A 16,753-nucleotide genomic window follows, 5' to 3' on the forward strand; every position below is an offset into this window, starting at 1 on the left:
GATATAGATTGATTTTTAAGTGATTTGAATCTGATACTATAACAATTTCGCCACTTTGATTTGCCTCTGGTCCCAAATAATCATTTACTTTATACTACTAATATTTCAAGTAGCATCGTGATAATGTATATACGTATTATTTAAATATTATTTGTACAAATAAGATAATTTCACCCCATTTGGTACGATATTGTCTGCAATGACCAAGGATGCTCAGATTAATGTCTCATAGATTACAAGCCCAAATTAGTTGTAACATCCAATCTGCACAAGAAAGAAAGAAAAGTGCCCACGGAAAAACCAACTGTCTGATATTGACACTAGTGACACAAAAAAACATCATGGTCGACGACATAATTCCTGTTTCTGTTTTGAGAAGTAGAGACCAAGTGGTGGTGGAGTTAATCAATTATGTTTTGTTATACTTGTTTTCTGATTCTGCTGATTGACAATGTGACCCAAATGTTTTTTGTTACGTTTTTTCCTTCTGGATTTGATTTGCCTCGAAATAGTTGAGACAAAGCCTTCAGCTAAAATCTAATAACATTGCATCGTGTTTGGACAGTTTACCGGTTTTTTTTCCCTTTCTTTCTAGATAAACAAGGGATGTCGTGAATGAAGGTCAGAAAGAATTGAACAAGTAATCCTTTATGTAACTGATTTTGTATAAGATATAGGTTACCTCATTCCTTATTCCATTTTTTTTTTGGAACAAATATGGTAACTTCAAATGGTTATAAAATGGTTCCTTTCATCCAAAAATACCCCCCTAATGTATTTATATCCTTCTTATTTTCCTTCTTCAATCTGTATATATTCAAGTTTATTAGATTATCAAATTAATTCGAGCAGTACATACTGCTGCGCACCTAATTAAAGCTTGTTAAACCTGTTTAGATGTTTCATTGGACTGACACAGAACATGGGATTTGGTATTTTTCAACACAGTGAAATATCAAATTTATCCTTATTTTATATAGTATCTCTTTAATTTCTTAACCCCCTCCGTCCATTTTTACTTGTCTTATATTGACTTGACACATTCCTTAGGAGCCATAAATAGAATGACAGTTTTACTATATCACCCCTTATTATTACTAAGTTATTTAATAATTGAAATCAATCAAACATAATTTAAACATTGTGCAGACACTAACAATTCATTGAAGTTTTTAAATCAATAATTAATAGTAAGGGTAAAACAAGTATGAAACAATAAATTATTCCTTAATTCTCCAAACTGAACAAGTAAAAATGGATAACTATTTTTAGTATAGAGGACAAGTAAAAATGGATGGAGGGAGTATAAAATTTATTTTACTTTAATTAAACTTAATTTTAAGATAGAGATTCTGAATTTGTTTCTAAAATATGCTACTCTAGAAATATGCTACTTATATATAGGTTGGTTTTATTTGTGTAGACGGCACGTAGAGCGTTATGACAAGAGTATGATAATACATACGTATAAAAATACAGACATTTTCAATAGGAGCCGACAAAATAAGAATTTGGCATTCTATTTTGTGTTCCTCTTCCAACCAACACCTCCCACCTCCCTCTGCCCCTCAAACTCCAATCCCACACACACACACACATATATATATATATACATACATACATGTATATCTATGTGTAACTGTCTTCCAAGTAAAACAGTATTGCTTCATCAAGAAAATATAATTGAGGTTGTAGTTTCTAAATTGGGAAGTTTGTACTAGGATTCTTGAGGTTTTCTTGACTTGGGGTTAGCTTTATGTGGTTGTAGTTTCTAAATTGGGAAGTTTGAACTAGGATTCTTGAATTTTTCTTGACTTGGGGTTAGCTCCATGTGGGATTCTTGAATCTTGATTTGATGAATTTCCTTCCAAGATGTTTGAGTTACAGAGAATGCAGTGGTGGTGAAAGGAGTGAAACTAGGGGTAGTGGTGAAAGTAGTTCTGATGGTGGATTTGGGAAAGATGGGTTGTTGTGGTTTCATGATATTGGTAACTATGGAAGTGGGGAATTCTCCATGGCAATTGTGCAAGCCAATCAGGTATTAGAGGATCAGAGTCAGATAGAGTCAGGTCCATTTGGAACATTTGTTGGAGTCTATGATGGTCATGGTGGCCCTGACACAGCTCGTTATGTTTGTGATCACTTATTTCGTCATTTCCAAGGTTCTTCCTTTTTGCTTAGTTAATGTGTAATTTCCAGTTTTTGTCTGTTTTATTAGTAAAAAAATGTTAAATTTGCTATATAGAGAAACTTTAGTCAATCAACTGTGTCTCATTCCTAAATTAGTTGGGATAGGTTGACTTTTCAGAAAGGAGCCATGAAAGCTTCTATGGTTCCGAACTTTACGAAAGGAGGCTAGACCAAGGCAGAAAAAAGAGTTAGGCTTTAACTGATACCCAAATCTAGCGACATCTTTGGAAGTAGAGAAGGTTGATTATGGTGTAGCTTCAAGAATGAGGCAAGGCTATAAGTCTATTTAGTTGAAGTTACAGGGAGGGGAGTGGAGTGGATTCCGCTTTAGCCCCAAGACGATGGTCTCTAACTAGAAAAGTGAATGTTTGAGCTTTAGTGTGAAGGGCCTCCTTGCTTATTGAGTTGAAGCACTAACCTTTAAATGAACCTATAGGACAAAAGGAACTTCCTGACCTTAGCTCAGTTGGTAGAGCGGAGGACTATAGTCCAGCAAAATCCGCAGCTAATCTTAAGGAACTTAACCAAGGGCACTTGCTCGGTTATATGAATCTTTTGTATTCTTCCACTTTATTCGGGTCCATTTCATTCTAGTACTGTACTAAATAATTTGTTTCTGGGGATAATCATAGAGATGCGGAAGCTCCGTAATGTCTGGTGCAGGTGCATCGTGCAATTGGAAAAGATCTACTCTTGAGAATCTTTATTACAAACATTCTAACTTTAACGGTACCTTCTCTGCAGGTTTTACAATGAATAGGGGGTGTATATGCCTTTCCTTGAACCCCTTTGCTCTTTTTAGTCAAGGTCATTTTGGGTTTAATTGCGTAAGTTAAGAGACTAGAATGAAAAAAGCTCCTAAAATCTATAATTATTTTATACTAGAATGCAGAGCTATTTCTTGAATTCTAAAACTGAATAGTCTTTAAGATTCATTCATATAATTCACATTGCCTATTACTGAAAATATGTACTAATTAACTCATGTAAGGAAGATATAGCTCTTCACTTCAGCCCAGTCCCCCATGAATGGACGGCAAAGCTTAATCTCACTGGTTAGGTTGGTATTTTCCAGGAAAACTTCTATTCAAAAGACAATATGTGGTTTGACGGGCCAGATTTCTTTATTCCATTTGTTTCAATTTGTATGACGCTCTTTTTATTTTGAAACGTCCCAAAATGTTTGACACTATAATATTTATGTCCAACTTTCACTACACCCGAGATACAAATCCGTATACAATTCAAATTCCAGACTTTAATACGAGGTTTTTCTATCAAACTAACTTTTCAACCATTAGTTTATTAATTTTCTTTCACTACCACTAATGTAAAATCTAAGTCAAAATCAATATCTTAAACACTGTGCCTGGTTAAACACCATCATACAAATTAAAGTGGAGGGAGTAGAAGGCGTGACAATCCGACTCATTCCTGGTCTTTTGGAAACAACAATTTTGTCTATATTCTAACATGTTGCATTCTTAGTACTAGACCAAAGCCCTGGGGGGCAAGGATATGTATTAAATTTTGACCATTAGAAAAAGAAAGCTTTGTAGTCGTTTCATGGATTTTATTCTTAATGCAGCAATATCAGCTGAAGGAAATGGTGCCGTAACAGAGGAGACAATTCAAAGGGCCTTTCTTGAGACAGAGAGAGGGTTTACTTCTCTTGTTTCGGAAAATTGGAGTTCTCGACCACAGATGGCGACAGTGGGGGCATGCTGCCTGGTTGGAGCTATATATCAGCAAACACTCTTTGTAGCAAATCTTGGCGACTCTCGAGTAGTCCTTGGAAAGAAGGTTGGAAACACTGGGGAAATTGCTGCCATACAGCTATCAACGGAGCATAATGCCAACATTGAGTCTGTTAGGTGGGAGCTAAAAGACTTACATCCGAACGATCCTCAAATTGTTGTTCTTAGACATGGTGTTTGGAGGGTAAAAGGAATAATTCAGGTAAAGTCCCAAGAATACTTTCTTGTTATAAAATTATGAAAAAACCTTTCAAGTTCTCCCTGCATTTCCCATATTCCTATACTTGGTTAGTTTAAAGGATATGCATAGAAGCTTTGATGTGTATCAGCATCTTAATAGCAGATTTTCAACCAAGTCATGAAACAAATGACTTTGATATGAATGATGTTATTGCTATGGAAACTTACAGTATATAATTGAGCTTCCCTCAGCCTTCTTTTTGCTGGAGAACTACCATGTTATGGATGGCCATATGGTGTAATAATGAACTGAAGTAAACTGAATTTTGTACAGAAAAACAGATTTTAACTTTCAAGATGACTCATGTTTCATAGAAAAATTGATATGCCTCTCGATATATCTACTGTTTCATGGATTTAATAATTTTATCTGTAGAATAAAGAGGTTTTATTAGCTGAGAACGTTATTAGTCTATGGTTGATCAGTTTGTGCATGTATGTCATGCTTTGGAATTGTTGTTGTACAATTGTTGCTTTTCATGGATATTAGAATTCATTAACGTATGTCTTAATAATGGGTGTCCTAAATTCACTGCAGGTCTCAAGGTCTATAGGTGATGTTTATCTTAAACACACAAAGTTTTGCAGGGAACCAATAAATGGAAAATTCAGAGTTCCTGAACCCCTTAATATGCCTATCCTGTTGGCTACTCCATCAATTTTAAAACATCCTCTACATCCAGATGACTCCTTTCTCATATTTGCTTCTGATGGTCTATGGGAGCACTTGAGCAATGAAAAGGCCGTTGAAATTGTGAAGAGTCATCCTCGTAAAGTAAGTTCTATGCACCAAAACATTATAACTTTCCTGCATATTGAGTTCAATTAGGCTTAATATCTTTTCATGGCATGTTATGACTTCAAATATATGCTTAATTTTGAAGGTATACATAAATGGTTTTTCTTTATTGATAATTGAAAGATACTTTTTAGTAACTATTAAGTAGGGAGAAGTCTATATGAACTATATAGCTTAACCATCTATCTAAGGGGGAACACTATATTCTTTATTTCTTCTTACAGTAAAGGCAAACCACTACTAAAACCAAAGAGATATATATGCTACTTTAATCACACAGCTTTATACATCCAGTGTACTAAATTAGATCATCCAAGAGTCAACTTCCTCATATACTCCATGAGTGCTTGTTCATACCAGCATAAGTGCACGTCCTATGATCACCCTGATGATTCCTGAATCATATCTTTAGGCGTTACTCTTCTTTTAGGTTTCAAGCTCTCTGGCAGTCCCCATTAGAATTTCAGCAACTTGTAGATGACTTGCCTAATCTCTTTCCATTATGTCTACCCTGAATATTCTCATTTGTTCGTCATAATTTATTGAAAAAGTCAATCTCGTTAACACCAAAGAATTTTTCCTTTATGTTCAGATTTTCGGGTGAGAAGATACTTTCCCTTCCAAGTTCTGTTCTCCTTGTGATCTCTTTCATTTCCTGTATGTAGGGACAATGCCTCTTCGGTGATGTCTGTAAAATAAAATGCTCAGACCTTCCAAATGACACTTGTTTGGACAATGCCTCTCTGCGATGACAGAAGGCTTGTCATGAGTCATGACAGGTGTTGTCCCTACTAACAGGAATTGTCCAAACCTGTCTCTGTGGTGGGTCTCTACTATGCGAAATGACCAAAGGCTTGTCCTATTTCTATTCCACAGTTCACTTTTATTCTATGCAATTTGATTTTGTGATTATTTTCTGTAATAGGTCAGTTATTCTGCTTCTTAATGAATTTAAAGTTATTAGATCTTGTCCCTCGACTCCCCCCTTTTCCTTTCCTCCTCTTTGTTAATGTGTGTGTAAACACATATTGGACATTTTGACTCTTTCAAAGAGATGGTTTAAACTCCCTTGCCCCTTTTTACTTATTCTGATACACATTCTTGAATATGAAAAACACATCTTCTCACTTTCTCATGATAATATCTTTCTTGCAAATATAGGGAAGTGCAAAGAGGCTTGTCAAGGCTGCTCTCCATGAAGCTGCCAAAAAAAGAGAGATGCGATATTCGGATCTTCGAAACATTGACAAGAAGGTCCGACGTCATTTTCATGACGATATAACTGTAATTATTTTATTCTTAAACCATGACCAGATATATAGAGGCGTTGTGCAAGATCCAACACTTTCTATACGTAGCGCTCTAGAACACTGATTCTTGAAGGGGAATCGAGTATTTTTGACCAGTGTTTGAGGTTCTGGCACAACACCAAAATTTTCCTTGAAATGCGGCTTCAGGAGCAGCATCAGTGAAGCAATTGCGCTGTATGAGAGTGATTTTTTTCTTTTGAAGAGGTTTATAATTTGAATTTCTCAAGCTTTGTAGATGGAGTTCAAGAAGAATGCTAATTCAAAGTTTTGGATAGAGTCAGCCTCTGTGTAACAGCCTTGTTTCATTATTAATTTATTTTGTACACTAGTTTTTGCTGCTGTATTCTGGAGTATTTTGTTAATTTCTTGTAACATTGTCGCCTCAAAAGGGATGTTGCTGCGTTCTTATTATTCAGTTGGCAGGTCCCTGAGTACAAAAAGAAAAACAGCTTCTGAAGTTTAAATAACATCTATTTGACCAGACGATCTGGCTTGAATTTAATCTCAGTATTTTCTCCTCAGATTTTGTGTATATGGCTAGTTCTTTCTTGCAGAAATCATATTCTTCAAATAACATAGAGACTATGGTTTCAATTGTTTAAAATGGCAATGGAGGCTACACGTAAACCGTTGATTTCAACAACTTGGAGAATGTCGGGGTCATTTTCCTGTCTTGCAAGGTGAACCGAACTCCTTCACTACATGTACCCCTTTTTCGGTGCTTCTACTTCCAGTTTTTTGTTATACTGGAGAACCTCATCTAATTTTGTGTACATTCATTTTCCTTATTAAACTTTCTTTGCATTTCTTTAGCTAGGTAGTTTCTTTCCAAAAACACAATATGAAGATTGCCAGGCAGGGGCAGATCCAGGAAGTGGCTTGAGTTTAACTAACCTGAGGAGCAAATGCCAACTGCACCTGACTCTCTTGAATTGGTAGGTTCACTTCTCTTAATATATATCAATATCAATTCTAATAGATTTTCACATATAAATGCAATATATTCACCCTGTTAACTTACATCCCTGTTTTTTTTTCTTACAGCACCTTTACAGCATTTTCTGTCCTCTTAATTTCTAGTCTTTCCGATTTGGATGGCTAACAATAACAATGGGAAGTATAGCAAACAATAGCATAAATTTCTCTTGGCTAGCTATAGCCAAGGATTTCGAAAGGGAAGGAAAAACAAAAGTAGAAAAGAAACAATGGGATCTTCACGAGACGCTCTAAAATATGATATGAAACGAGGACAATTTCTAAAAAATACATATGCAAAATCTCATTGGTTATGTTGTTGTTGTACATATACAAAATTTGTAGGATTGAATGAAGACAAAAACTGAAGGTGCAATTTTTTCTATATACAACGGACTTACAAATCCAATGTTATAGTTTACTAGCTGTGTGGAAAATTGAATGCAACTAAGTTGCATGGAAAAAAAGACCGTAAAAGCCAATGATGGTACATAAATCTTCACATAAGAACAAACCAATGTCTTCAAAAGCCGAAACTCAGCGATGTAAGAGCTATTTGCTTTTGCTTCCAAAGCAAATAGCAGATCAGGAAGACAATAATCCACAAGAAAGGATCTGCAGAAACACGAGAAAATCTTTTGAGTGAAGGGAATACATCTTGTACATTTAACAAAGAGTAGTTAATATTGAAAGCAAATATGTATGATCCCTCTCCCAGTAAAACAAAAGCAATAGAGGCAGTTTTTTTTTTTTTTTTCGAAATGGAATATAATCAGTATCTTCTATTCCCTTCGTCTCAAAATACTTGTCCTAAAATTATCTGTCTCAAAATACTTGTCACTTTAGCAGTTCAAGACAAATTAGTTATTTTTTTCCATTTTACCCTTAGTAGTAATTGTTCTTGAAGGCTACAAGCACCTCAATTATGGCACATAGATTGAGTAAATTCAATGAAGAGAGATTATATCTTAAGATATAAATAAGGGTAAAATAGTCAAACACCTCTCCTAATTAATATTTACTTAAGGGGCCTGTAAATGAAAAACACGACAAGTATTTTGAGATGGAGGGAGTAACTGAGTTTTCAAGTTTCTTTTAAGCAGCATTTCTAGAGGAGCGTTTCTTATGCTTTCTTTCACTCTCAGATTTTCTGCCCTTAAGGACGGACTATTCTTCAGATTTAGTCCTATTTAACTTCTGCTTCTATAAGGAGGACTAAAAAATAGACTTCCTAACTTTCTGTTTGAGCTCCTTTACAGCTTATTCGGTCCTATTCCGAATGAAGCTAACATGACATTCTGACTTGTGGCTGAAGTGACGGTACGGCAAAATCCCAAGACAAACCACAACAAGCACAAGGAACGTACATAAAATAAATCTATGTTTTGAGATGATAATATTGTCAATCAAGAAAATTTCACATGAAATCTTATTCAGAGTAACATGCATGTCAAGATATTATGCTCTTCCTTTTCTTTTTCTGCTGCGCGAATTACTCTTTTTATGGTTTCATTTTTCTGTAATAGTTCAAGAATGGAAACAACACACAGGAAAAGCGTCAGAAACCTCAAGGGTAACATGCTTTGAGTTATTCTCACCACCATTAGGTCACAATAGCATGTAGAGGATGAACAATATTTATAATAACACACTACTCTAGGAAGCAGTTACTTACATGTTGACTTGAGAAGTATATCACCACATAAACTTGTCGGGGCGATACCAATAGTCTTTGCTTTAGTGTATCATTAGCTTTGGAATTCAAATATTTTCCAGTATAGAATGAAGACTTGAAACCCGACGACGGAACAATGGTTCTAGCCTGAAAGCTGGCACCCCGGTCTGCCACCTGTTTGTATCATACACCTCGCTCCATGCCTGTACAATCTCATCAACTTTGAACCCTGGAATATAATCGGTACAAGATGTTTAAAAAATCACTTGAGAAAAACAAAACGTAAACTTAACAAATATCTCACTCATATTTTACCTTCCATAGCAGTTTCATTGGAACAGTGGTTCTTTATCATGACTGCAATATCAGTTTGAGATGCTCCAGCTAGTTCAAACTTTTCAACTGCAACATCTAAACATTCTTCCCAGGTTGGTAATCCTATCTTAAATTCCACTACGGAACGTTCGTAGAGCATGGTTCCCCATAACAGGTAAATCTGAGACCTCATGTTTTCAGCCTGCTCTTTAGCTCCTTCATCTGGTTTATCTTTAAGCATACCATCCAACCCCCTTTTATGCAACTGAGCTTTATATTCCTCATATTTCGAGAGTCCATTTAGACGCTGTTCTTCCATCTCTTCCCACATTTCCATCCCTCTTTCGATGCTTTCCTCAGCCTTGTTATATAGCTCCAAGATCTCTGAACATGTCCCTGCCTCTAACTCAACTTTACTCCCAATCAAATAGTACCATAAGAGTTTTGCTTGTTCAAACTGCTGCTGACCGAGTGCAAGAAGGCTTTCGTAGAAATCTGGCTTGACTCTAAGAGCTTCTTCATACCTCATTTCTGCAGTTTCATATTCTTTTTCTGCCCATTCATATGCAGATTTAACCTGCTCCAACACCGTCTCCCCAGAACCCCCCTCTCCTGTGAAAAATACTTCCTTTCTTGCTCTAGACATGTGTACATTTCCCCAGTTAAACAAAGACAAAGCTGCCATCTCTTGGAACTGAGCTGAAGCAATGTCAAAAAGCTCCTCTGCTTCTTCATTTGTAACAGTGTCCTCCATAGCTTCTGAATATAATTTCATTCCCGCCTCGTGAAGATCCAGATACGAGTCACAATCAATTCCAACATGGTTCTTGAATAGCCTTGCAAATTGGACAAACCAGTTCTCAGGGCAAGTTGGTCCTTTATTCAGTTCAACAAGCCCATCCTTTTTTACTATAGTTGATTTGCAAATGCTAGAATTCACATCTTCTTCAGCTCTCATAGCCTCATATGTAGGTTCTTCACCTGGACTAACTTCTTTAATGTAGAGTCTCAAAGAACCTTGAGGATCAACAGATGATTCAGCCCACCTGAGCTCATCAGTAGTTGTGATGGTAACCAAGTCACCTTCTTGATCCTTATACTTGATAAGAGCACCCTTCAAATTTGGATAACGATCTAGAACTATGTCTCTCACAAGTCGAAAACTGCAACTAATTGGTAACTGTGCCCATCTTATATCCTCCCCAAGAACCAACTTCACTGTTCTTGTCACCGGTTTTTCTTCCACAACGCGTCTCTTCTCCTCCACAACCACCTTGTCCTCAGCTTTCTTTTCTTCGACTCCATCATTCATGGTTTCATTAATCTCAACAATTCTCTTTCTATCAAATTTGCTGTTCTTCTTTTTCATGTTATCCTTCACAACATTGGTAGATGGTGGAATGGGTGAGACTACTTTTTTTTCTTCAACATCAAGTATTTCTTCTATTTCCCTTTTAACTTTATCTGCAATCTCCAAAGCTGTTAAATTATTAGGTTCAATACTCAAAACATGGTTCACATCCCTTAAAGCTAAATCAAGCCTATTCAATGAATCATAACACTTTGCTCTCTTCAACAAAGCTTTGGTATACTTGGGAGCAACTTCAAGTGCTAAGTTACATTCATTTATAGCTCTTGGAAACTCACTAATCCCCATTTGCATATAGCAAGTAGCGATGTTGCTATGCAAATAGGCAACATCAATATGGTTCCTAGGAAGCAATCTGAGTGCCTTCTCATATTTTAACATAGCGCCCTCGTGATCGCGCTGCTGAAAGAGCCTGTTGCCTTCTTCCTTCAATTCTTTAGCCATCTTGATGAACACAGCTGTGTCCTCATCAAATGCTTTGGATTTATGCTCTGGAATAGTTTTGCCATGCTTCACATTTCCAGCATTGGATTTTGTTTTTACATGACTTTTCTTCTTCCCAGTGGGCTTCCCCATGGCTGTCACCCCAATAAAGCTAATCTAAGGGTAGTCTAAAATCAATGCTTCACAACCTTGATTTAGTCCTAAAAAGTGAAAAAAGGAAAAGAAAGGAAGATAAATACTAATTACTCGACCAGAGAAAACAAATTAAATAACAATAATGATGCTACAGAAATAAATTTTGAAGAATAATCAAAATAATGAAATGAAGACCAATTTTTTAAACATGTTCAACACTGAATTGAATAGTTAAAGACCACCAAACTCATGGAAGAAAGGTAATCAAAGATTTCATTATTCAAGAACCCACATTACTCAGCAACAAAAATAAAACAGGAAGAGAAAAAAATCAGATGACACTCTACATATAACTATAACTTTGATTCATGGAATTTGATATGGAGATGTAACCTCAATTGGAAAAAAGACCAAAAAAGAAAAATGGATTACCTCCAATACACAGGTGAACACTCTGTCCAAACAAAAAAGATCATGTATCAGCATTAATGATGATTGAAGAGGAGTGACATGACAACATTAATGATCAGAAAGAAAAACAAAGAGGGTTGAATAGATTGACAGTCAGACATAATTTTTTTTAAAAAAAAATTCAATTATGAAGAATCTTTGACGGATACAAAACATTCATCTAATCAAAGCTCAATTGACACAAAATTGAAGTGTAATTAATTGATTGATATTATATGTGGAAGAGAAAAGGAAATGTTGAAAAATGAAAAGCAAATCTGCAATGATTGTTTTCTTTTCTTTTCCCTTCCATGTTTGTTTCTATGTTCACGTCTTGTTCGCTTTTAACAAGACGTGCCCTCCATAATTTTGAACAAAGGCCTACAGAGATTCACGTATAAAAACATTCTGTTCGGATATTTTGTTATAAACTTTAGAAAAAAATCCATTAATGTTCTAAAATATTGCATACGCTTATACATGCAAAAATTACAAAGAAAAATTGATTAAATGTGTACAAATATACACACACACACTACACTTATGTTAGAATTACTAGCAACTTAGCAAGGCAGCCAGATAAAATGATCAAGATGATACTTAAGCTAATTTTGGTCGTTAACTTATACCCCTTGACCTAATTTGGACTAGTTTGGTCGTCAATCTATACCCCTTAACCTAATTTTGCTAAATCAATCATTTGAATCCATGAAATTGTAACCTAAACCGATCGAAAATCCAGCATTTTTCAATTTTGAAGATGGACTTGTAATAAAAATCGAAGAACAACTGATCGATATCATCTGAAGGACTAATATGATTTCATACTAAGTTTCATTTACCAGATCCAGTAAAAAACTAAATTACGTGTTTGCTTTAGGGAGAAATGTTGCTATAAAATAAATACATTTGACTTTCCTCTGAGTGAAGCCACCTTAGATAGTGTTGGTTTTGGAAGGTCATTTTTTCAATTAAGGGAATGTGTATTAACTTTTCTTGATTTAAAAGATCAAACAAAAATAAACAATCAATTATTGGAGGCTCGAAGTAAAAGAGTGAAAACTTCATCTCACAAGGCCACCCATGGTTGGTGGGTAGACTAATTCATGGGAGAGGACGGTGAAACATGACATGAAGCCTTTTTTGCTATATGACTTTCACGATTTGTTCCCAAGGTCCACTTATGATAGCATCGTAAAAGAAGTTTTTCTTATCGTCCCTCTTGTTAAAAGCAACCGAATCTCGTTTGCACTTGCCTTTCTTGAAAGCGTTTAAAGAAATGCATGTTATACTGCAATGAATAATAGAGATTCTTCAGAATTTAAGCTTCTAATACTATTTTGATTAAATTTCCATTATTCATTGCAGACATAGCATCTTTCAACAGATATAGATCTCCTTGGATGATTTCAAGTAAGGCAAGTATAATCGCGATTTTGTTACGTTTAGCAAGACGGGAAAAGCTTCTTTTACAATATTATAACAAGTGAATCCAGAGAAGACAAATCGTGAAAGCCATAGAGCAAGAAAGTCTCATGTCTTACTTCACCGCCCTCGACCATGACTTTATCTAACCACCTATGTGTGACCTTATAAGATGGAGTTTTCACTCGTTTACTTTGAGCCTCCAATAATTGATTGTTTATTCTTTTTTGATTTTTTGAATCAAGAAAAGTTAATATACATTCGCCTAGTAGAAAGAATGACCTCCCAAAATCAATATGTCCTCTAAAGTAACAGTAGCTTCACTTGTTTGACTGTCATAAGATTACATAAACCTTATATAGATTTTATATAAATGTAATGGAGCAAATTTGGCAAAAAATTAAAGGCCATTAGACAACATTTATTTTCAGTCCTACTTCACTTTTTGAAGTCTTTCCTCCATTTTGTATAAGAAGAAATTTATGTTATGGGAACACTTACCTTACAAACTATTAATGAGAACTGGAACTATTAAGAGAAATACAATTTGTTGTGAAATCGATGGATGAACCAAGAAAAGTTTCTAAGCCCATAATGTTGGACATAAATATTTCTTGCTTTTTAAATAAATGGTCTACAGTCCTGCTTCATTTTTTGACCTGTCACATTTAAATCTTTTCCCATTATCATTCCTAAGTTTGTGCTTAGTTATGTCTTGATAATGCATTAATTTATTGTTTTAGGATAGTCAGCATAACGTGATCAGCAAAGTCTTTGCGCTAGCAGATGAATGACCGCTAAGGAGTGCGTTGAAATGAATGCACGTTCCATAATTAATTAGAAATTTCGGGTTCCATCCTTAAAAATGAAAAAATTCATGATAAGAAGCATTTCCTTCTTCAATGAATCTTACGCGGTCGTAAATCTAGATTAGTTAGACTAATGATGAATATCAAAGATCATATAGAGTTATACACAAACAAAAAAACTTCAATACATAAACCAAGTTATATTTTTGCAAATACTCGGTAACAAATTCATTATTGTTTGAAGCAAAAGTTTCAAATAATTTATTTCAGGCTCCATTCTCTCTTCTATCTTTACCATTAGGGCAACCTGTTATAGCTTCTTCTAGTACCAAAAATCCTTTCTCTTATAGCCGGTACTCCCAACTTTACTTTGTCCCTGCAATTAATGAAACAGCTTGTACGCGACCCAAAATTGCCTCATTAGATCAGGTAATGCCATTTTGAGTATCAGATCATCTTGAAATGGTTAAACAGCTCGTCTCTTTCCTATAAACATACCCAGTAAAATGAAATTAAACAAAGGTTCTGTATCACCTTCTTCATTTCAAAGGAAAAAAATATAACTTGTATAACGTGGAGGGATCCACGTTATACAATATAAATTGTATAACGTGGAACAGTCCACGTTATACAAGTTATAATTGTATAACGTGGACTGATCCACGTTATACAATTTATATTGTATAACGTGGATCCCTCCACGTTATACAAGTAATTTTTTATTTTTATTTTTGAATTGGTGGTCTGGCACAGAAAAAATATTTTGGCGTATATCGTGGGCTGATCCACGATATACCCCTTTTGGTATAATAATTTTTTGACATTCCGTTTTGATAAAAACCGTGTATTTTTATACCCTTTAGGCTCCGGACTCCTTTAGTTCACACCCTATAACCTTCCTACCAAGCCAATGATGAATATCAAAGATCATATAGAGTTATACACAAACAAAAAAACTTCAATACATAAACCAAGTAAATCACGCTTTAGTTCACACCCTATAACCTTCCTACCAAGCCCTAATTAGCGAATAAATTATTTATTTCAACTCCCCTTTTCTTTTGATTATTAAATTTAACTATTTTACTTTCTTCGAAAAGAAAAATTGGCATTGTGACAAAGGCATTCGTTTTTCACATTATAATCTGCATACAACTATATTGAGGTGAATCGTTTAGAAATGTCTCCTCTTGTGGATGTTTAGAATTTAGATAGGAAGATACTAGAAACAATTAGGGGCAGGCGTTTGGTATTCAGTTCGGTATTTCAAGCTCAATTTCGGTAATTCGGTAATTGATAATTGAAAGAGATATCAAATATCGGATTTTCAAAGTTTGATCCTGTAAGTAAATCAAACTTTGGTACGGTAATGACATATTGAATAAAAAAGATATTTTGACAAGCTATGTTCATAATTTGCCCATCATTTAATATGTTAGTTTTTAGAGAAATCACGTATAGAGGTTAGATCTCCGCTCTCAAGCCCTAACATTATGAGTTTGGCGTCACAGGTTAATCAAGATATCCAAACCAGTCGTTAATGTTACCATATATATATGATAGTAAACAATTCATTAGGGATGGATGTTCGCAATTTTCAAAGTTCGATTTCAATAATTCAATGGCAGAAGGGTCTAGGAACCCCCTGAACTTGTCGATTTTTATTCAGTGTGCACATAAACTTTACGTTGGCCTAATTACCCCCCTCAACTTGAAAATATGATAGCCTGGACCCCCCTAGACGCTGATGTGGCAAAGAGCGTGGATACACTCTCTTTTAGGCGCGTGGATGGGTGAAAAATCGAAAAATCAGCTTCCAAATGGGGTATTTTTCAACTATTAATTGCCACATAATCAATATAATGATTTTATTTGATCCAATTGTATTTCTTATTGGTTTTTCTTAATATACATTGCATATTTTATCCAAATTGTGTTTTTTTCTTTTTCGATATGATGATTATTTATTTTAGCTATGTATTTTTTTTTCTTTTTTCGGATCCAAATCTAAATAACTTAGTTGAAAGTTTCAACTTGAAATTCTATTTATTTTATTCAAATAAAAATAAGGTTTAGCAAAAGTAATGAAGTTTAGACGGTATATTTCTTACAAAAATATTGTGTATTTTTCTTTTCATGCAAGTGCTATTTATTTTAACTGTGCATTATTTTTTTCAGGTCAAATTCATAAGATATTTGGTTAATATTTTATTTGATTTCTTTTTTAGATTCAATGATTATTTGTTCTTACTATGTATTTCTTCTTTTCCTGGCCAAATATATAAAAATAACTCGATTAGAATATCATTATCTTTAGGCAAATAAAAAAATTATAGTCAAAATATTTATATAAAAATAACTTGATTAGAATATCATTATCTTTAGGCAAATAAAAATATTATAGTCAAAATATTTTCAAGTTCGTTTTTTATAGATTTGGCCCGAAAAAGATGATTCAAATAATTGTTGAACTTAAAAAGTAAAAATATATATTTTACCCTTTAAAAAATGCCACATGGACAGAAAAATCCATGTGGCAGCGCGTGTTGACCACCTCCATGGGTTGTCAGCGTCCAGGAGGACTCGTACCTATCATATTTTCAAGTTTAGGGGGGTAATTAGGCCAACGTAAAGTTTAGGTGTACACTGAATAAAAATTGACAAGTTCAGGGGGGTTCCGGACCCTTCTGCCTAATTCAATTCAAATGTGGTAAAACAAATATCGGTATGGTAAATCCAGTTCGGTTCAGTAATTTGGTTTTTGGTGTTCGGCTGAAAAAAAATAATCAAAATTCATAAGTTTCTTGGAAAAATCTTTCAATCTTCTTCCGTCAAAACACGAGAAAAGGACATAAATGGT

General features: G+C 34.7%; 2 protein-coding genes across 2 annotated transcripts; one reads left to right on the forward strand and one right to left on the reverse strand.

Moving 5' to 3' along the window:
• The first annotated feature begins 1,484 nt into the window (after positions 1 to 1,484).
• On the forward strand, positions 1,485 to 6,792 carry LOC132643690 (probable protein phosphatase 2C 42). The gene is made up of 4 exons (XM_060360208.1): positions 1,485 to 2,162; positions 3,779 to 4,149; positions 4,726 to 4,962; positions 6,148 to 6,792. The coding sequence occupies exons 1-4, from the start codon at positions 1,856 to 1,858 to the stop codon at positions 6,358 to 6,360; spliced, it is 1,128 nt and encodes a 375-aa protein (XP_060216191.1). The 5' UTR covers positions 1,485 to 1,855; the 3' UTR covers positions 6,361 to 6,792.
• Positions 6,793 to 7,131: 339 nt separating this feature from the next.
• On the reverse strand, positions 7,132 to 12,319 carry LOC132643682 (protein PHOX1-like). The gene is made up of 4 exons (XM_060360196.1): positions 11,642 to 12,319; positions 9,262 to 11,274; positions 8,947 to 9,175; positions 7,132 to 7,886 (listed from the first exon to the last, which is right to left on the reverse strand). The coding sequence occupies exons 2-3, from the start codon at positions 11,204 to 11,206 to the stop codon at positions 9,033 to 9,035; spliced, it is 2,088 nt and encodes a 695-aa protein (XP_060216179.1). The 5' UTR covers positions 11,207 to 11,274; positions 11,642 to 12,319; the 3' UTR covers positions 7,132 to 7,886; positions 8,947 to 9,032.
• Positions 12,320 to 16,753: the final 4,434 nt, after the last annotated feature.

Source organism: Lycium barbarum, chromosome 1 (assembly GCF_019175385.1).
Source record: "Lycium barbarum isolate Lr01 chromosome 1, ASM1917538v2, whole genome shotgun sequence".
In the NCBI taxonomy this organism is placed as follows: Eukaryota; Viridiplantae; Streptophyta; class Magnoliopsida; order Solanales; family Solanaceae; genus Lycium; species Lycium barbarum.

Bases quoted from the DNA above. Each gene is read 5' to 3' on its own strand.
- LOC132643690 (XM_060360208.1), top strand. From the start codon at position 1,856: ATGAATTTCCTTCCAAGATGTTTGAGTTACAGAGAATGCAGTGGTGGT. The intron at 2,163-3,778 runs GTTCTTCCTTTT...TTCTTAATGCAG, and splicing joins CTTATTTCGTCATTTCCAAG to CAATATCAGCTGAAGGAAAT. The intron at 4,963-6,147 runs GTAAGTTCTATG...TTGCAAATATAG, and splicing joins TGAAGAGTCATCCTCGTAAA to GGAAGTGCAAAGAGGCTTGT.
- LOC132643682 (XM_060360196.1), bottom strand. From the start codon at position 11,206: ATGGGGAAGCCCACTGGGAAGAAGAAAAGTCATGTAAAAACAAAATCC. The intron at 9,176-9,261 runs GTAAAATATGAG...ATTATATTCCAG, and splicing joins CAATGAAACTGCTATGGAAG to GGTTCAAAGTTGATGAGATT.